Below are 20,854 nucleotides of genomic sequence, written 5' to 3'. Positions count from 1 at the left end.
CAAGTAAGAGTAATGTTACTTCAAAATAATATTACTCAAGTAAAAGTAGTCATCCAAAAAATGTACTCAAGTACAGAGGTGGGTAGAGTAGCCAAAAAATTGACTCAAGGAAGAGTAGCGTTACTTCAAAATAATATTACAAAAGTAAAAGTAGTCGTCCAAAAATGTACTCAAGTACAAGTAAAATTGTATTTGGTGAAAAAAATACTCAAGTAATGAGCAGCATTGTGAGCAGAGGTAGGTAGGGTAGCCAAAAATTTGACCCAAGTAAGAGTAGCGTAACTTCAAAATAATATTACTCAAGAGTAAATAAAAGCAGTCATCTGAAAAATGTACTCAAGTAAGAGAGTAAGAGAAAATCTAACAGAAAAAATCTTATTCCAAATGCATATACCCAAAGGTGGCTAGAATAACCAAAGATTTTACTCAACTAAGAGTAATGTTACTTCAATATAATATTACTCAAGTAAAAGTATAAGTAGTCATCCAAAAAATGTACTCAAGTACAGAGGTGGGTAGATTAGCCAAAAAATGTGACCCAAGTAAGAGTAGCGTATCTTCAAAATAATATTACTCAAGAGTGAAAGCAGTCATCTGAACAATGTACTCAAGTACAAGTAAAAAAAAAAAGTATCCAGTGAAAAGAATACTCAAGTAATGAGTAACCAGTGTTATCACGGATTACTTAAAGTAATTTGATTACTGAATACACCTAAAAAAAGTAATCTAGTTACTTTACTGATGACTTATCAAAGTAACTAAGTTACTTTAAAAGTAACTTATCAGTTACTTTTTACCAATTTTTCTCCTTTTGCTGCCTCAACATAAAAATAACAGAAAATTTTCATCACGTGTAATTGAGTTTTTCACATACGGCTTAATCTTTGAGTTAGCGGGGGTTTAATTAGTCGATGGAGTTGATTTCAACCACCATTGACTCGCCCTAGCTTAGCCATCCCGGAGCCTTAAAACTAACAAATGACTGACAAACTGCACGAAATTTGTTTAAATAAAGTGAGAGGTTTACCCATGCTGACAATTACAGGCCTCGCTAATATTTTCAAGTGGGAGAACTTGCACCATTTGTGGTTGACTAAATACTTATTTGCCCCACTGTATATATACACTAGAACATTTAAAAATACAAAATAATGACAATTTAAAAAAATTTAAATCCACAATGCTTAGTTTAAAAAGCTGTATATCATTCACCACCACACATGACAAAAACAAAGGAAACTTTATTCAGTAGTGACTAGGAAAGGCCAGCGGCGTCTGCATGAGCGCCTGTTGGATGGGGGGACTCTGGAACTTAAAGACAGCATTGGTAGTGGGGTGCAGACCGAAGGAAGCCAGGAACTGGTGATGCAGGAGGAAGGACGGCAACACTTCATGCTTTTTCTGGAAAAGGACGGCAAATGTATTGACAAGGTTTTGTTGCTACAGCAACACGCTGCGCCATGAAAATGTTTGCTGCCTGAAATGGGTCCAAAGTAAAGGCAAACATTGTGTGTGTCACGGTCCCATCGAAAATATAAAAATATTTTATACAGACATTGTTTAAAAAAAATAATATTCACTGTTATTATGAAGAGAAATTTGGTTACATTTTTGAAATATTTTACCATAAAAATGGCATACATTTTGGACAAAAAAAAAAGGGGAAAAAAATCTAGTAATTGAAAAATCAATTATATTCACCGAAATATGTACATTTATGTAATAGGGCTGTCAAACGATTACAATTTTTTAATCGAGTTAGTCACAGCTTAAAAATTAATTAATCATAATTAATCGCAATTCAAGCCATCTATAAAATACGCCATATTTTTCTGTAAATTATTGTTGGAATGGAAAGATAAAATAAGACGTATATATACATTCAACATACTGCAAATAAGTACTGTATTTGTTTATTATAACAATAAATCAACAAGATGGCATTAACATTATTAACATTCTGTTAAAGCGATCCATGGATAGAAAGACTTGTAGTTCTTAAAAAATAAATGTTAGTACATGTTATAGAAATTTTATATTAAAACCCCTCAATGTTTTCGTTTTAAAAACATTTGTAAAATTTTCAATCAAAAAATAAACTAATACCTCGCCATTGTTGATGTCAATAATTACACAATGCTCATGGTGCTGAAACCCATAAATTTAGTCACACCCAAGCACCAGCAGAGGGCAGCAGAACACCAAAAAACACAAGGAACAAGTGGGCATGACACTGTGCTGTCATTTTAATCTGTTTGAGCGGGGCATGTGCGTTAAATGTAGGGCTGCAGCTATCGAATATTTTAGAAGCCGATTAATCGATAGACTAGTTAGTTCGAGTAATCGGATAAGGAACATGAAAAATTAAAATACCTGAGCTGAGCCTCAAACAGTATGATATTTTTTTTCCCCAAATGAGAATCTATGTACAACAAAAGAACAATTGGCTAACTAACATAGAAAAAGTTCGCTAGCTTGTATGCTATAAAATGCTAATTTATTTATTTATTTATTTTTTTACAATTCTCTTAAATGGTTCGGACACATATTCCCGCAAAAACAGCTAAATATACCTATAAACTAAATTATGAATGCATTAAAAAACATTAGCGCAAACAAAAACTTAGCTTACGTTGGTCTTAACAGGGAACAGCTGGATTCAGCCATGTGAAAAGAGGCAGACCAGACGGCAGTGTATTCACTCTAATCAATAAAACTACATGCAAACACTTTCAAAATTAACCATTACAACGCCACTTTAATTAAACGAATACTCGAAGCAACAAAATTTAATTCTAATATTTTTTTCTTAATCGAATACTCGAGTTAATCGATTAATGGTTGCAGCACTAGTTAAATGCGTCAAATATTTTAACATGATTAATTTTTAAAAATTAAATAACGCCCGTTAACACGATAAGTTTGACAGCCCTAATAAAAAATACAATAAAAGTAGTTAAAAAAAAAACAAAAAAAAAAAACAACAACAACACTGAATTGGCAAGGGGTAAAGAAAACAAAAGAATTCCATTGTGCAAGTATTATTTAAACATTAAAAATGAAAGGATTTGTTTTGTTAGTTGAAATATATCATTGAATAAATCAATAAATTTTATATAATGTTATAGCAACTGACCGTCTGAAAGCTGAGCGGCTGCTGCGCTGGTGTGTACGGCTTGTATTTGGGTTTGGTCTTTTTGCCGGCCGCTCTATCCTTGTGTCTCCTGCTGCTGATGTGCTGCAAACATGAGCACAAAATATACACAAATCCTTTTTTTTTTTTCAGAGCAGACAGCGGCAAATCAATATGCACCAGCATCTGTTGCCGGTTCGCTTTTAAAGTGATGTTGGAGCTTTTGGGTTTGACCCTTCGGTCGGATGAGTAGGTGCACACCGCCATTTGGAGCGGCTGTGTCATGAATGATGCATTTCGCCTGGCTGAGCAACACTTAAGAGTCACTGCAACTATTTGGCTCAAATTACTTTTAGTTTTTAGCACCGCCCTCGTGAAGAAAAAGGCCGGTTTTGCCAACTTGCTCGAGGACTTGAGAGGACATTCAAAACAGTTTAATTCGAAATTATTTAAAGAGTTTACAATAGGGTTGTTCCGATCATGTTTTTTTGCTCCCGATCCGATCCCGATTGTTTTAGTTTGAGTATCTGCCGATCCCGATATTTCCCGATCCGATTGCTTTTTTTTTTGCTCCCGATTCAATTCCAATCATTCCTGATAATTTTTCCCGATCATATACATTTTGGCAATGCATTAAGAAAAAAATGAATAAAACTCGGACGAATATATACATTCAACATCAGTGCATAAGTACTGTATTTGTTTATTATGACAATAAATCCTCAAGATGGCATTTACATTACTAACATTCTTTCTGTGAGAGGGATCCACGGATGGAAAGACTTGTAATTCTTAAAGGATAAATGTGACTTTGTATATTGTGACTAAATATTGCCATCTACTGTATTTGTTGAGCTTTCAGTAAATGATACCGCAGCCATTTAACTATTCTGCCTAAATGCATGAGGGGAAGTGCAACCATGACTGTGCGTCGTGGTACCAATTGATATATCTTCTCTGCGTTGGGAAATAACATAGGGTGTTAAGAAAAAGATATACAACAAATACTACCTTTCTTCCCCACATTGCCTCCCACGATATTTTAATTGCTGAGAGAGGGATTGTAAGGCTTTAGCCAAATAAAAAAAGGCTCCAAAGGCTGTCAAAATTCTCTCTACTCATAAAACGCTGCCTTTTAGCTCTATATATAGGTAAAACGGCACCTTCATAGATTGAACGCGACAATGTGTGAGTGGGTCGTGCAGCGCGTGCGTTAAATATTAAACGTGATTAATTAAAAAAAATTAATTACCGCCGTTAACGCAATAAATTTGATAGCCCTACTTTAAGCCAAAACTACTCTGGATGAGTGTAAGACATTTTGTCTGTAACGTTAAATACAATTAGAAAACGATTTAAATTAAAAAAAAATATATATATATATATATATTAAAAAAAGGCATGTCCGATGTTTTTTAGCCGATTCCGGTACTTTGAAAATTACGTGATCGGACCTGATTGATCATCTTTAGTTTACGTATTCTAAAAAGACATTTTAAACAACAAGCATATACTTTAAATATAATCAACATAAGAGGCATTCAACTGTATTGTTGACTATTAATAGGGAAAGTTAATTTAACCATCAAAAACAATTGCCAAGTGACCTGCTTGAGTTGCGTGTCCGAGTTGACGTGCACATCGCAGATCTGGCAACGGAACGTCTTGTCCCGGAGGCCACCGGACGCCTCCGCCGACGGTATCTTGGCTTTGCCGACGCTAAGCCTAGGGAAGGACTTGATGGCTCCGTCACCGCGCCTCGCCTCTAACATGGTCTTGTGTTTGATGCCTGAACGCAAATGAAAAAAATTACTTATTGCACAAGTACACGCCAGTATGAGAACTTGTAGCACAAATAAATGCAAGTACATGGACCTGTAGTAAGAGTACACCCAAGTAGAGTACACACACCTGTATGAAAAGCACACTCAAGTACACGTACCTACAGTGGTATGAAAAAGTAAATGATGAAAAAACTGCTTTAACTAAAACCACCCAAATATTTATAGGTTTTCATATTTTAATGAGGATAGTATGCAAATAATGACAGAAAGGGGAAATAAGTAAATCATCACATTTAATCTTATGTGAATAGATCATATTCAATCTATTCACAGACAGCTTCTGAATATTGGTACGTATTTTGTAGGGGTGTGTAGACTTGCATCCACTCACCGCTGTTGTGAGCTTGCAATTGCGAGGCCGAGTTGACGGCCACTTTGCAGAGCGAGCAGTAGAGCAGACGTTTGGCGACGTCGTCTTCACGCTGCTCCTTTTCGGTCGTGCGTGTCGCAGCCGCCTCTGACGAAGACTCACGCGTCTCTAAAGCAGGAAGTCTTAGTGTTCCAACAACACAAACGGGAAGTAAAACGTGCACACAAGACTTGGTGATGGGTGGCTATCTTCCCCGACTGAGGGTGCATTTGAAAATGCGGTCCAAATAATGTAATACATTTGATGTTTAGGTATGTTTTCATTCATTTTTCCCCAATTACACTACGCTTCCTTCATTCAAATCTGTTAAGTCATATTTTTTTTTTAAATTCATATTTTGACATAGCAATTGCAAGGATCATCAATTATTCAGAGATTTTTTTTGTTATTCATTATATAAAGAATGAAAGAAAAAGCTAATATCAGAACAATGAAGTCACAATGTGCTCAATAAAATTTGCATTCCATTTACTGGACCTTTGGGCAAGTTATTAAGAAAAGAGTGATGCTCAGTTAAACATTGCATTTAATAATTCAACTGACTAGTGAATCCTTGCATGTGAGAATAGAAAATATAAAGCATGTCACCTTTAGCAGTGCTTTCCATATATGTATATATATATATATCGCGTTAACGGGCGGTAATTAATTTTTTAAATTAATCACGTTAAAATATTTGACGCAATTAACACGCATGCCCCGCTCAAATAGAATAAAATGACAGCAGAGTGTAATGTCCGCTTGTTACTTGTTTTTTGGTGTTTGGCGCCCTCTGCTGGCGCTTGGGTCCAACTGATTTTATGGCTTTCAGCACCATGAGTGAGCATGGTCTAATTATTGACATCAACAATGGTGAGCTATTAGGGGTTTTAATATCAAATTTCTATAACTTGTACTAACATTTATCTTTTAAGAACTACTAGTCTTTCTATCCATGGATCGCTTTAAGAGAATGTTAATAATGTTAATGCCATCTTGTTGATTTATTGTTATAATAAACTAATACAGTACTTATGTACCATATGTTGAATGTATTTATCCGTCTTGTGTCTTATCTTTCCATTCCAACAATAATTTACAGAAAAATATGGCATATTTTATAGATGGTTTGAATTGCGATTAATTACGATTAATTAATTTTTAAGCTGTAATTAACTCAATTAAAAATTTTAATCGTTTGACAGCCCTAATATATATATATATATATATATATATATATATATATATATATATATACACACATACATATAGTATACAGTATATATAAATATATACAGTATATATACACATATATGCAGTGTATATATTCACATATATACTGTATATATGTGGAAATATACACATATATACTGTATATATGTGTATACATACTGTATATATATATATATATATACACGTACTGTATATTTGTGTATATATACACAAATTGTATATACAGTATATATATATATATACAAACATTGTATATGCAGTATATACTGTATATATACATATACTGTATATAGAATATACATACACATATTTTACATACAGTATACACACATATTATATATATACTGTATTTACAGTGTATATATATATATATATGTACATACTGTATTATATAAGTATAATACCATTCACAGTATATATATATATATATATATGTATATATACATACTGCATTTACAGTACATATATATATAAACACACACACACACATCTATATACATACACTATATACTAGTACATACACACACACATCTATTTTAGCTCCGATTGATATTTGCATCCCCATATGTATATAATATCAAATCAAATGTATTTATATAGCCCTTTACAAAAGCTGATACATCCTCAAAGTGCTTTACAACAAAGCAAAATATAATACCTAAAAACCAGTCAAACCTATCAATTGTATTATCCAGTTTTTGGTAGACATTAAAGCAAATAAATATGTTATCACACAGGATAAATGACTTCATTAAAACACATTACACACACGAGCAGTCCTTCAGTGAATGAAACTTAAATGATCAGCTCCAAGGTATCACAGCAGTGTTCCATACAAAAGCTTTTCTTTGTCCAAAGCAACATTTCACACACACCGCCATGGCAACAAGCGAGTGTTTCTTTTAAAAAGTGTTTTCTACTCACCAAAAGGCATACTCGTCCGTCTGCAGTTTCCACATGTGTAGAAGTGAAGTGTGTCCCTACTGGTTGCATTTCCCATCTGCATCATCCTCTTCCTCCTCCACCACTTCTTCATCATCATCATCATCATCATCATCATCAGCTAGTGTGTCACGATTAAGCCCTGCTCCCACTGAAGCTTTTTTTTTTTTGTGTGTAAATAAAGATCTTAAAAAAAAAAAAAAAAAAATCTTTAATAAATTTAATCCCCCGCCCCCCTAAAAATCAATAAAAATCATTTATTTAATATAAAAAAAACAAAATAAAAAACCCTCTCAAACTTGAACGCATCATTAAAAAATGAGGGACTTTTCATGGAACCAAATCTAATTTAAAATGAACAAAATGAATTTATTCAAACACAAATTAGTATATCTACAAACTAAACTTATAAAATATAAAGTTATAACATTTAAAATTGTAAATTCAAATATGAGCCCATCAAAAGTAATACTTTTTTTGTACTATTATTTATAAGATATATATTTTTATACTGAAATAACTACCCAAATTGTAGTTACAAAAAACATTTAAAATTGCAATCAACTATATATGTATATATATGCTTATAAAATTAAAATTTCAACTCAATTAGAAAAGTAAAAGTTAACAGTAAAATGGGAAAATAAATTTCAAGTAAAACAAAAATGATTAGAGTCGAGTGAAATGAAAAATGTCAAAAATTATGAATAAACACTTTTTTCTTTCAGTACAAAATAAATTCAATGCATTAACTAAATCAGGCAGCTGTCAGTGTCCAAATGCCTCCCACATGTTGTGTTCAATTACTGTAATTAAGTCCGACGTGTGAGCTCGGGTCCATGTTAATCAGTCTAATGTGAGTGCGAGCGGAAGTGGGTAAAGTTGACACTCGCGGACTGCAAGGTGATATCGCTGAGGCGAATTCACGCCTCGTTTTCCTCTTCTGGTGATACCTGAGGCCTGCCCTCACAACTAACACTGCTGTCGTCATGGCAACCTGGCAATTGGCAAATACATGATGTGATACAGTACGATGAAGTTTAAATAACGGCTGGTCCGCTTTCCAATAGACGGGCTGTGCACTTTTAAAACACATTGCTGGCAATGATTCGAACAGTGACATCATCGCAATGGGAAGTGGCATGTGTTAATTGGTATTCTATTTGGGATAATCTGGTTTATTGTTTTTTTTTTGTGTATTTTTTCCTAAAAAAAATATTTTTTAATCACATAATTATTTTTTCCCCCCACCTAATATCAGTAATTTTTTTTTCACCCTTAAGCAAAATAGTTACCGCAAATTGCTGACACATCAGAAAAAAAACCAAATGGTTATAGATTTCACATAAATGATCGAATTACAGCATCACATGACTATAAATACTAATTTGTTGGTAGTTTTCAGACTTCATAATGCCATGCACACGGTCAAGCAGTCCAGTGCTAGAGGTAGCAAAGCAACCCCAAAATGTCAGGGAACCTCCGCTATGTTTGACTGTGGGGACCATGCTCTTTTCTTTGAAGGCCTCATTTCGTTCCCCTGTAAACTCTATTTTGATGCCTTTTCCCAAAAAGCTCTACTTTTGTCTCATCTGAGCTGAAAAAATTCTTCCAAAACATTCTCAGGCAAGTTTTGAAAAACTCCAGCCTGGCTTTTTTATGCCTCTGGGTCAGAAATTGGGTCTTCCTGGGTATCCTACCATAGATTCGACGCCGACGGATACTACGGGTTGACACTGCTGTACCCTTGGACTGCGGGAAAGCTTGAACTTGTTTGGATGTTAGTCAAGGTTCTTTATCCACCATCTGCACAGTCTTTTGTTGAAATCTCTCGTTTTCTTTTCCGTCCACATCTAGGGACAGTGCCATGGGATTTACAGGTATTGATGAAACTGCGGAAGGTTGACACAGGTACATTCAGGACTTTTGAGATGGCCTTGAGATCGCCCATGCTTCCTCACAATTTTGCTTTTCAAGTGCTCAGACAGTATTTTGGTCTTCTTTGTTTTCTCCATGCTCAATGTGGTACACACAAGGACACAGGACAGAGGTTGAGTCAACTTTAATCCATTTTAACTGGATGCGAGTGTGATTTAGTTATTGCAACCACCTGTTTTGCCCCACTGGTAAGTACCATGTGCTGTTAATTACACAAATTAGAGCGGCATCACCTAGTTTTTCAAAGGGTGCCAATACTTTTGTCCTGCTTATTTTTGGAGTTTTGTGTAAAATGATTATGACTTCTTTTTTTTCCCATTCTCTTTTGTGTCTTTTCATTGCAAGCAAAATCAATGAAGATATTACTACCAAAACATTTGTAATTGCAATCATTTTCTGGCAGAAATTAAGCATTATCTGACAGAAATGCAGGGGTGCCAATACTTTTGACCAGCAGTGTAGATATAAAGCAAAATTTTAGTGCCAATAGTGCCATCTAGAGGCCAATTGCGGAAAACATCCTCACCTGTGTAACTTGCTGCTTTTAAGAACACATGCTAGTCGGGCTGCAGCTATCAATTATTTTAGTAGTTGATTAATCAATGAACTAGTTAGTTCGAATAATCGAGTAATCGGATAAGGAACATAAAGATTTAAAATACCTTAGCTGAGCCTCAAACGGTATAGAAAAAAAAAAAAAAAGGATCTATGTAAAACAAAAGAACAATTTGCTAACTTACATAGCAAAGGTTCGCTAGCTTCAATGCTATGAAATATTACCGTTTTTTTTATTGCTCTTAACAAAAGTTTCAGACACATATTACCACAAAATTTGGCTAAATATACCTTCAAACTACATTACGAATACATTAAAAGACACATTAGCGCAAGCAAAAACTTAGCTGATGTTGGTCTTAACAGGGAGCAGCTGGATTCAGCCATGTGAAATGAGGCAGACTAGAGGGCTGTATATCCACCCAAATCAATCAAACTAAATGCAAACACTTTCAAAATACACCATTAAAACGCCACTTTAATTAAACGAATACTCGAAACAGCAAAATGTAATTCGAATCTTTTTTTCTAATCGAATACTCAAGTTAATCGATTAATCGTTGCAGCACTACATGCTAGTTTAAACAAACAAAACAGCTGTCTACATTGATTGACAACTCAAAATTGACAAGTCAATTTATGAGAGACTTGTCAATTTTTTTTTTCCAAATGCTGCAGGAAAGGCTATAAATTTACAGGAACAAATTTCAGGAAACAATCATGATCAATATCAATATATTACAGGAACAATTAAAAACAAAGCAAAAACGTCATCAAGAAAACGATTGAATAGAAGACATTCATTCATTCATTTTCCATGCCGCTTTTCAGAAAAGAGGAAAAAAAATCTCGGTCTGTATTGAAATAATTTATTCCAAATTCTTGTCTGTGCTTTTTTAAAAACAACAACGTGCCCATTACTTTAAAAACGATGCATTTTATAAACTGCATTGCAGTGGTAACTCGAATTACGCGTTTTAAAGGTACTAGCAGTTGCGTTGAGTTAGTGCGAGCTATGTTTACAGCAAACTTTAAAACAAGCAGCAGCTTGGCAGACAAGTTTAAAAAAAAAAAAACAACACACACACACTAACATTAGCTTCATGCTCGGACTCAATGTAAAAGGCTATAAGTGGGCTAACAAAACTAGCATTGAGGCCGCTGCAATTATAAACCCTCAAACAACTTCAATTTGAACACGAGGCGTAGCAACACATGCAGACAGAGCATACAACAATGCCCCAATGCATATATTCTTTATCCTCTGCCCAAAACAACTCAATTTCATTGCAATGATTTTCTCCAGGTTGCAGTGTTTTTTTTTTTTACGAATTGCTGCAGCATCGCTTTCGCTCCTCCTGGGCCACGCTGCTGTCTCCGATCGTTCCCGATAATGTCACAGCGCTGATGGAGCCCCGGGTCACCTCTCTGCTGGCCACTTTGCGATGGATAGCTGTTGGGCATGATGGAAAAGTAAGTTTTTACCGTCAGCGACCCCGCGCGAGTGAAGCGTACCCGTCAAAACGTCGATGAAAGCCGCCTCCACGTTGGTCGAGTCCAGTGCCGACGTCTCCATGTACATCAGACCTTTGCTCTCTGAATGCAGATGAAAATACAAACTGAAGTCGGATTATTATGAGACAAAAATAAAGTATTTTTAATGAATGCTTATGACAAATGTCATAATGTGGCAATTTTGTCACCAACTCCATTAAGTCCATTTATGTCCAGCTCGAATCTTTTACATCCATTCAAAAATGAGATAATTGAAACAAAATGACATGTCTCATAAGCATTCAATAATGCTCAAGGCAGTGTCACGTCATAATTTTGATGGTCTTCTGACAGTCTTATGGCGCCACTGTCAAATAAAGTGTTACCATATACCATAACTGGTAATTAATGAAACAAGTGGAACAGTAACTGAAGAAACAATTACCACAGAATATGAATTTGAATTGTTATTGAAAAATCTGTAAAGCTGCAATGCATGCTAAGAGGCATGTTGGACGCCAACAGTGTTTACAGCAGATGGCAACATAGGTTGAATTTCTCCTCCAAGGGAGCAGTGATGGTCAAAATGAAGCTTCTTGAAACAGTGAATGCATTATGGGATATTTACACCAAAAGATAACCGGTAACACTTCATTACACTGTCATACGACCAAATGAACCACCATGAAGCTTTGCCACCAATTGGCTGCAAAGCTTTTACATAATACTAATACTAATACATTAACATGGTAATATGGTAACGTTTGTTCACCGATAAGCCACATCGGACTATAAGGCGCAACTGTCCTCACTGTATTATGGGATATTTACACCAAAAGATAATCGCTAACACTTCATAACACTGTCATACGACCAAATAAACCACCATTTTGCTTTGAACCAATTGGCTGCAAAGCTTCATGGTGGTTTATTTGGTCATATGACAGTGTTATGAAGTGTTAGCGGTTATCTTTTGGTGTAAATATCCCATAATACAGTGAGGACAGTTGCGGCTTATAGTCCGATGCGGCTTATCGATGAACAAACGTTACCATATTACCATGTTAATGTATTAGAAGAATGTTTGTGTCATGATTTTCCTCCTACAGAAACTATATTAGGACAAAAAAAAATGTATTATCCTAACCGATCTTTTTCCATTTTCAAACATTTTTGAAAAAGCTCCAGGGAGCCACTCGGGCAGCGCAAAAGAGCCGCATTTGGCTCTAGAGCCGCGGGTTGCTGACCACCATATATAATGGGTAACTCCCTGTTGATTTTGAGGCATTTCAGTGCCACTTTATGTTAATTTTTAAAATTTCTTTTGTAACAAGTGGCAATATTTTCCCGTTGAGGCGTGTCTATGTGAGATGTTTGCAAGTAACTGTATTGAAATATGAAAAAAAAACACCTGCAAAGGCTCTGGCTTCTTCTGCGGGCACGGTGCGGAGGTCCACCAGGTCACTCTTGTTGCCCACCAGCATGACCACGATGTGGGGGTCGGCGTGCTCGTACAGCTCTTTGAGCCAGCGCTCGGCGCTCTCATAGGTCAGGTGCTTGCTGATGTCGAACACCAGCAGGGCGCCCACCGCTCCGCGGTAGTAGCTGAAATGTTCCGTTACAACTTCAGCCTGGCAAAATTCACACTTTACTTGGAACATTCTGATTTTTTTGAAAACACATACAACGTAAAAAGATCTTTTTTTCCCTCAAATTCTCACTAAATGGGAGAGAGAGGGAGAACCAAAAGTGGTATTTGCCATGTGGCAAAATGGATTTTGCCATGTGGCATTTTCTCTTTTCCATGTTGCATTTTTTTGGCCATGTGGCAAAATGGATTTTGCCATGTGGCATTTTTTCCCATGTGGCAAAATGGATTTTGAAATGTGTCATTTTTTTGGTATATGGCAAAATGCATTTGGGTTGCCATTTGAATGTCAATGCGCTGTAATGCTAGGTGTATGGTCAAAAATCATAGCCACATATGTTTTTCTGCCATTTCAAATGCATGGAAAATTAGGACGTGCATACCCGTCAATGGCATCGCCTGACTTGGTTGCCAGTTTAATGTCAATGCGCATTAATGTAAAATGTATGGTCAAAAATCACAACCTCACGTTTTTCTGCCATTTAAAATGAAGGAAAATTTGGACGTGCATAGCTGTCAATGGCACTCTAATGTAAAGTGTATGGTCAAAAATCACAACCACACGTTTTTCTGCCATTTAAAATGAATGGAAAATTTGGATGTGCATAGCTGTCAATGGCATGGACGAGCATGGCCTGCAACACTATCATATACCCCCCCAATACTACCATATACCCCCCCCAAAAAATGCCACAAACCAAAATGCATTTTGCCACATACCAAAAAAAAAAAAAATGCCACATGTCAAAATCCATTTTGAATCTTGACCAAAAAAATTCCACATGGCAAAATACATTTTGCCACATGGCAGAATTTTTTTTGCCACATGGCAGATATTTTTTTTTGCCACATACCAAAATCAATTTTGCCACATGGCAGAAAAATGCCTCATGGCAAAATTCATTTTGCCGCATGGCAAAAAAAAAAAAAAAAATCCTTATGGCAAAATCAATTTTGCCACATGGCAAAAACATTTTGCCACATGGCAAAAAAAATGCCACATGGCGAAAACAATTTTGCAGTCTGAAGTTGGAATGATTAAAATTGGCTAAATCACATTTTTTGAGGGTCCTACTTCTAAGTCAGCTGGAGCCAGTGGAGATTTTTTGTGGGTCCGCGTTATGAGTCAATAAGAATGATGGGAGACTTTTTTGTGGGTGTTAATTGGTGATCATGTGAATTGAAGGAGCGATTTTAATATGTAATTGTTCCACTGGATATGAATTGCACTTTATTTGTCCCAAAACAAACAAACAAACAAACAAAAAAGGTTGGGGGGAGGGGCATTTTTTTTTGCTGTTAGGTAAAAATACAACCCTGCACTTTGCAATATTTTTGGGAACATTTTTGGCGTGGGGACGGTGTGAATTATATGTAAATTGTGGGAAGAAGGAATAACATAATATGGAGGATTAGTGGACTTTGTCACAGCCCACAATGAAGAGCATTTTAGCATTTTTTTCTTAAAAATGATGACAAGTGTGTTTGTACTGTGTAAGTGTGAGCACCCACGCTGAGGTAATGGCCCGGTAGCGCTCCAGGCCGGCAGTGTCCCACACTTGCATCTTGATGGTGGAGTTCTCCAGCTGGACGGTCCGCGTGCTAAACTCCACACCGATGGTGGTACGGCTGTCGTGGTTGAACTCATTTTTGGTGAAACGTGTCAGCAGGTTGCTCTTACCCACGCCGGACTCCCCTATCAAAACCACTGGGTGAAAAAAAAAAAAAAAAAAAAATCAAACATGTTCCATTGAATTCTGTTCCATTTAGATAAAGTTACACATCTACTCCACTGGTGGTACAACGAGTGCCCGAAATGCAACAGTATGGGTGCTTATTGTTGCCACTCGAGGTTTAGAAAAAAAAAAAAAAAAAAAAAAAAAATGGGGGGAACGTGAAGATTTAAAGATATTAAAAGCGATGTGGTTATGTACACTGCTGACCAAAAGTTTTTGCTTGCAATGAAAAAAAAACAATGATTTTTTTTTACCCCATTATCTTTTATCATTTTACACTGAACTCCAAAAATGGGCCGGACAAAAGTATTGACACCCTTTGAAAAATCGTGCGGCTTCTCTAATTTGTGTAATTACCAGCACCTGTTACTTACCTGTGGCACATAACAGGTAGTGGCAATAACAAAATCACACTTGCAGCCAGTTAAAATGGATTAAAGTTGACTCAACCTCTGTCCTGTGTCATTGTGTGTACCACATTGCGCATGGAGAAAAGAAAGAAGACAAAAGAACTATCTGGGGACTTGAGAAGCAAAATTATGAGGATATATATGTATATAGTTTAAACCTTTAATTCTGACTATTTTTGATAAAGTTCTCTAAAAAAAAAAAAAAAAAAAAAGTCTCGCACTCTTGTGCCCCAGTATTATATTAAGCCTAGTGACGCACCTGATAAAAAGTAGAGTGAAATGTAGAGAAGAAGAGTTTGAAAAAAAATCATGAGATTAGTTTTGCTGAAAGAGCAAGTCAAACTTACATCATACTATGATATTATCATGTTAAAACATGATAGAAAACTTATCTCATGTTTCAGCGTTGCAGCAATTTCGTTCTGTACGAGAGTCAACAGTATTCAGGAAAAAAAAAAAGTTCTGAGTAAAAAAAATGGGATGCATGAATCGTGGTTGAAAAAAAAAAAAACATTTTTGAGGTTGTGTATGGAATAATAAACAATTAGTTGCATATTTTTTTTGCCTGCCAATTCCAGGCATTATTCACAGATATGACACTTTTTTTGTGATAAACTAAAATTCACAATCTCAAAAAAACACATAATAATATAGCCAAAACACAAAATTAGCTATTTTTAGTTTGAAACAAACTCAACTTGGTCAGTGGTCTCATTCTTTATATTGACAATGACAACCATGACGATTGAAATTTTGTAACCAAATGTATATGGCGGAAAACACAGACAAGACTGAAAAAGCCGTTTCTGCTCTTGCAACCCTCTTTAAAATAAACTGCTGTAGTTTAAGCCAAAAGAACTGTTGTGTTTGATAGAACAATATGTCTATATGCTGCCATAGCAGATTCATGGCGCATGAAGCCCCCGAACTATTTCTAATTTGTCCGTTTTACCCTGGAAACCCCCGTTTACAGACGTCACGCAGCTGCTTTTGTTTCAACCCAGCCATAAAACCAAGTCTGTCATTTTTAGCTAAGACTCATTAATTGATGTGTAATATTTATTTTAAAGAAAAACAACTTAAAGAAATTATTCACTCGCATATTTAAACTTTTAAACAAATTACGTCACAATGAAAAAATTTGTATCTGCAAAAAAGTCTCGGATATCTACCTCATAAATTACGCTCAATTTTTTTTCGTTATGGTGGCATTTTCCTCAATATTTTAGATGATAAATAATTGATCCAAACAAAGAAAAATTGAAAAATAACGTTTAAAAGGGTAAATACCGGTATACGAAAATGAAAATCTCGACCACTCCTTGATGTCTGCGATTTCTGCATCGCGACCCTTGTTATATTACCATGTTTCACCCATAAAATCCCCTCAAAATCCGGCTGTGGCCATTCACAGCTGTGTCTTGACACTCGGTGAGACATGCTACATGGAGTTTTTGGATCGAAACAAAGTAAGTACTCGATAATATCTCGTTAAAGTCATGGCGTCTGTAATTCTGCTCTCGTGTGCTCTCACCTCCAGATGGGGTTTTGCTGTTTACATTTTTTTTGCCATCCTTTTCAGAATGTTTCTTCCCCCAGAAAATTGAGATGTTAAGTTTTCCAATGATGTATCACACATGGCGAAAAACACAGACAAGACTGAAAAAGCAGTTTCTGCTCTTGCACTCCTCTTTAAAATAAAACTGCTGTATTTTAAGCCAATACAACTGTTGTGTTTGATAGAACAATATGTCTATATGCTGCCATAGCACATTCATGGCGCACTAAGCCTCCGAACTATCTTTAATTTGTCGGTTTTACCCTGAAACCCCCGTTTACAGACGTCACACAACTGCTTTTGTTTCAACCTAGCCATAAAAAGAAGGTAAGTAATTCTATTTATCATTCAAAATGTCATTATTAGCTTAGAATAATTAATGTCTAATATTTAGTTAAAAAAAACAACAACACAACTTTAAAAAATTATTCACTCGCATATTTTAAACTTTTCAACAAATGACGTCACAAAGAAAAATTTGGCGTCTGTAAAAAAGTCCCGGATATCTACCCCATAACTATCACTTAATTGTAGGGTTGTTCCGATCATGTTTTTTTTGCCCCCGATCTGATCCCGATCGTTTTAGTTTGAGTATCTGCCGATCCCGATATTTCCCGATCCGATTGCGTTTTTTGCTCCCGATTCAATTCCAATCATTCCCGATAATTTTTCCCGATCATATACATTTTGGCAATGCATTAAGAAAAAAATGAATGAAACTCGGACGAATATATACATTCAACATACAGTACAAAAGTACTGTATTTGTTTATTATGACAATAAATCCTCAAGATGGCATTTACATTATTAACATTCTTTCTGTGAGAGGGATCCACGGATAGAAAGACTTGTGACTTTGTATATTGTGACTAAATATTGCCATCTAGTGGATTTGTTGAGCTTTCAGTAAATGATACTGTAGCCATGCCTAAATGCATGATGGGAAGTGGAACCATGACTGTGCGTAGTGCTACCAATTGATATATCTTCTCTGCGTTGGGAAATAACATAAGGTGTTAAGAAAAAGATCAATTGCTACCTTGCTTTCCCTCATTGCTTCCCATGATATTTCTGATCGTGGGAAGAGGGATTGTAAGGCTTTAGCCAATTAAAAAAATGCTCCAAAGGCTGCCAAAATTCACTCTACTCATTTTACACTGCCTTTAATCTCTCTATATAGGTAAAACGGCGCCATTACAGATTGAGCGCGACACCGCGTGAGTGGGTCGTGCAGCGCATGCATAAATTGCGTTAAATATTTTAACGTGATATATTTTTTTAAAAATTAATTACCGCCGTTATCGGGATAAATTTGACAACCCTACCTTAAGCCTAAACTAAATACTCTGGATGAGTGTAACATATTATGTCTGCAACGTTAAATACAATTAGAAAACATTAAAAAAAGGCATGGCCGATATTTTTTTGCCGATTCCGATACTTTGAAAATGACGTGATCGGACCCGATCGATCGGGACATCACTACTTAATTGTATTTTTTTTGTTACTGTTGCATTTTTCTCGATATGTTAGATGATAAATTATTGATCCAAACAAAGAAAAATTGAAAAATAACGTTTAAAAGGGTAACTATATGAAAAAGAAAAACTCAGCAAGTCCTTGTGGTCTGCGATTTCTACATCGCGACCCTTGATATATCACCATGTTTCACCCATACAATAAAATAAAATTAAAAAAAATTCATCTGTGGCCATTCACAGCTTTGGTCTTGACACTCAGTGATACATGGAGTTTTTGGATTGAAACAAGGCAAGTACGTGATAATATCTCGTTAAAGTCATGGCGTCTGTAACTCTGCTCTCGCGTGCTCTCACATCCGGATAGGGTTTTGCTGTTTAAAAAACTTGTAAAAAAAAATAAAACTTAAAAAAAAAAAAATGCCCTCCTGTCCCAACCCCCCCCCCCCCCCCCCCCCCCAGAAAATTGAAATTTTAAGCTTTCCAATGATGTATCACACATGAATATCGGAAAATTTTGAGTTTTGGCCAAATTGGGGGTCTCATAGCGGAACTTCAAGTCACCTGAGTGTTTTCCGCCATATTTTTCTTTGCCTGCCAATACCAGACATTATTCACAGATATTCCACTTTTTTTTGTGAAGAACTGAAAGTCACAATGACAAAAAAACAACAACACATAATGAGCTATTTTTAGTTTGAAACAAACTCAACTTGGTCACATGATTAATGTTGACAATGACAACCTGAAATTTTGTAACCAAATGCACATCTTAACTCAAAAATGAACTTTACTGCTGTCAAAAATGACAAGTCCGTATTAAAGAGCCCCCTATTTTTTTCTAAAATGCAAATCAAAATATTTGAAAACTTTAAATTTTCAATTGAGACCCTCTGTAAATCCTCAAAGGGAAATAACCACTATAGTTGTCATTCTAGTGAAATAAAGTGTAGTTAACTACCGGCTCCAAACTTCAATAGTTTTGCTTGTGACAGCAATTTTCACAAATGCCAATCATGCCAAAAGGGCGCAAAGGTCAAAATCTCATTCTACACACAATTGGCCACGTCAGTCAAATAGTATTCTATTACAATCACAGTCATTCAAACAATAATAAGCACCAACTTACCTTTAAAGACAAAATTGTAGGTGTCGTCCGACCCCATCCTGCGGCGTCGATGTGACGCTGCTCGACATTAGAAGACCCCCGGAGAGAGGGAAAAATACATCCAGTCCCCTGATGTTTCTCTCCGTCCACGCCAGGAGAGTGTGGAGGAAGACAGAACCGGTCGGACTGCATCCACACACACTTCCTTCTTTATTCTGCGCCTGTGGTGGTTGAGGCCAGCCCATCCCTTGTCAGATGGCAGGTGCAACCGGTAGAACTGCTTCGGAGTGACTCCACCGAGCTGTGGAAAAGCTAGCTTGACAGGTAAAAGGTGCACCTGCCAGGATCGAACTTCAATAGTGATGCATTTATAGTAACCTGATTCTGTTTGCTCTTTCATTAGGTGTCTATTATACAATTTGAATTATTTTCCACAAATTCTTTTCAATTGAAATAGCTCAAACTAGTGTAGTTTAAAGTTTGAGCCACATGAGGGTGCTGTTATTCACGTATAATTCTTTGATTCCCTCTCTTACAGTGCTGGCCAAAAGTATCGGCACCCCTGCAATTCTGTCAGATAATGCTCAATTTCTCCCAGAAAATGATTGCAATTACAAATGCTTTGGTAGTTATATCTTCAATGATTTTGCTTGCAATGAAAAAAACACAAAAGACAATGAAAAAAAACAATTCAATCATTATCATTTTAGACAAAACTCGAATGGGAAAAATAGGCCGGACAAAAGTATTGGCACCCTTTGAAAAATCAGGTGATGCTTCTCTAATTGGTGTAATTAACAGTACCTGTTACTTACCTGTGGCACATAACCGGTGGTGGTAATAACTAAATCACACTTGCAGCCAGTTAAAATGGATTAAAGTTGACTCAACTTCTGTCCTGTGTCATTGTATGTACCACATTGCACATGGAGAAAAGAAAGACCAAAGAACTGAGGACTTGAGATGCAAAATTGTTAGGAAGCATGGGCAATCTCAAGGCTACAAGTCCATCTTCAAAGACCTGAATGTTCCTGGGTCTACCGTCCGCATTGTCATCAATAAGTGTAAAGCCCACGGCGCTGTGGCTAACCTCCCTAGATGTGGACGGAAAAGAAAAATTGACGAGAGATTTCAACGAAAGATTGTGCAGATGGTGGATAGAAAGAAGACAAAAGAATTATCTGAGGACTTGAGAAGCAAAATTATGGGGATATATAGTACGTATATAGTTTAAACCTCTATTTCTGACTCTTTATGATAAAGTTCTTGAAAAAAAAAAAATCTCTCAGTCATAATTCTCGCACGCCAGTGCCCCGATATTATATTAAGCCTAGTGACGCACCTGATAAAAAGTAGAGTGAAATGTAGAGTTTGAAAAAAAAAAACACACTTGCCGCCAGTTAAAATGGATTAAAGTTGACTCAACT

General features: G+C 36.1%; 3 protein-coding genes across 3 annotated transcripts in view; 1 reads left to right on the top strand and 2 right to left on the bottom strand.

Moving 5' to 3' along the window:
- Positions 1 to 20,854, top strand: part of ppt2b (palmitoyl-protein thioesterase 2b) — a 230,658-nt gene that overhangs the window by 64,643 nt on the left and 145,161 nt on the right. The gene's annotated exons all lie outside the window — the stretch shown is intronic.
- On the bottom strand, positions 8 to 7,635 carry LOC130910266 (zinc finger protein 385D-like). The gene is made up of 5 exons (XM_057827399.1): positions 7,484 to 7,635; positions 5,309 to 5,455; positions 4,741 to 4,922; positions 3,137 to 3,238; positions 8 to 1,401 (listed from the first exon to the last, which is right to left on the bottom strand). The coding sequence occupies exons 1-5, from the start codon at positions 7,617 to 7,619 to the stop codon at positions 1,246 to 1,248; spliced, it is 723 nt and encodes a 240-aa protein (XP_057683382.1). The 5' UTR covers positions 7,620 to 7,635; the 3' UTR covers positions 8 to 1,245.
- On the bottom strand, positions 10,442 to 19,883 carry LOC130910267 (ras-related protein Rab-25-like). Its single transcript, XM_057827400.1, has 5 exons — positions 19,449 to 19,883; positions 14,649 to 14,844; positions 12,900 to 13,093; positions 11,510 to 11,590; positions 10,442 to 11,447 (listed from the first exon to the last, which is right to left on the bottom strand). The coding sequence occupies exons 1-5, from the start codon at positions 19,483 to 19,485 to the stop codon at positions 11,320 to 11,322; spliced, it is 636 nt and encodes a 211-aa protein (XP_057683383.1). The 5' UTR covers positions 19,486 to 19,883; the 3' UTR covers positions 10,442 to 11,319.

This window comes from Corythoichthys intestinalis, chromosome 22 (genome assembly GCF_030265065.1).
Source record: "Corythoichthys intestinalis isolate RoL2023-P3 chromosome 22, ASM3026506v1, whole genome shotgun sequence".
NCBI classification, from domain to species: domain Eukaryota; kingdom Metazoa; phylum Chordata; class Actinopteri; order Syngnathiformes; family Syngnathidae; genus Corythoichthys; species Corythoichthys intestinalis.
This window is presented reverse-complemented; position numbering and strand designations above follow the sequence as displayed.

Bases quoted from the DNA above. Each gene is read 5' to 3' on its own strand.
- LOC130910266 (XM_057827399.1), bottom strand. From the start codon at position 7,619: ATGATGATGATGATGATGATGATGATGAAGAAGTGGTGGAGGAGGAAG. The intron at 5,456-7,483 runs GTGAGTAGAAAA...TTCCTGCTTTAG, and splicing joins ACGGACGAGTATGCCTTTTG to AGACGCGTGAGTCTTCGTCA. The intron at 4,923-5,308 runs GTGAGTGGATGC...ATTTGCGTTCAG, and splicing joins ATTGCAAGCTCACAACAGCG to GCATCAAACACAAGACCATG.
- LOC130910267 (XM_057827400.1), bottom strand. From the start codon at position 19,485: ATGGGGTCGGACGACACCTACAATTTTGTCTTTAAAG. The intron at 14,845-19,448 runs GTAAGTTGGTGC...TTTTTCACCCAG, and splicing joins CTACAATTTTGTCTTTAAAG to TGGTTTTGATAGGGGAGTCC. The intron at 11,591-12,899 runs GTGTTTTTTTTT...ATCTGCATTCAG, and splicing joins AGAAGCCAGAGCCTTTGCAG to AGAGCAAAGGTCTGATGTAC.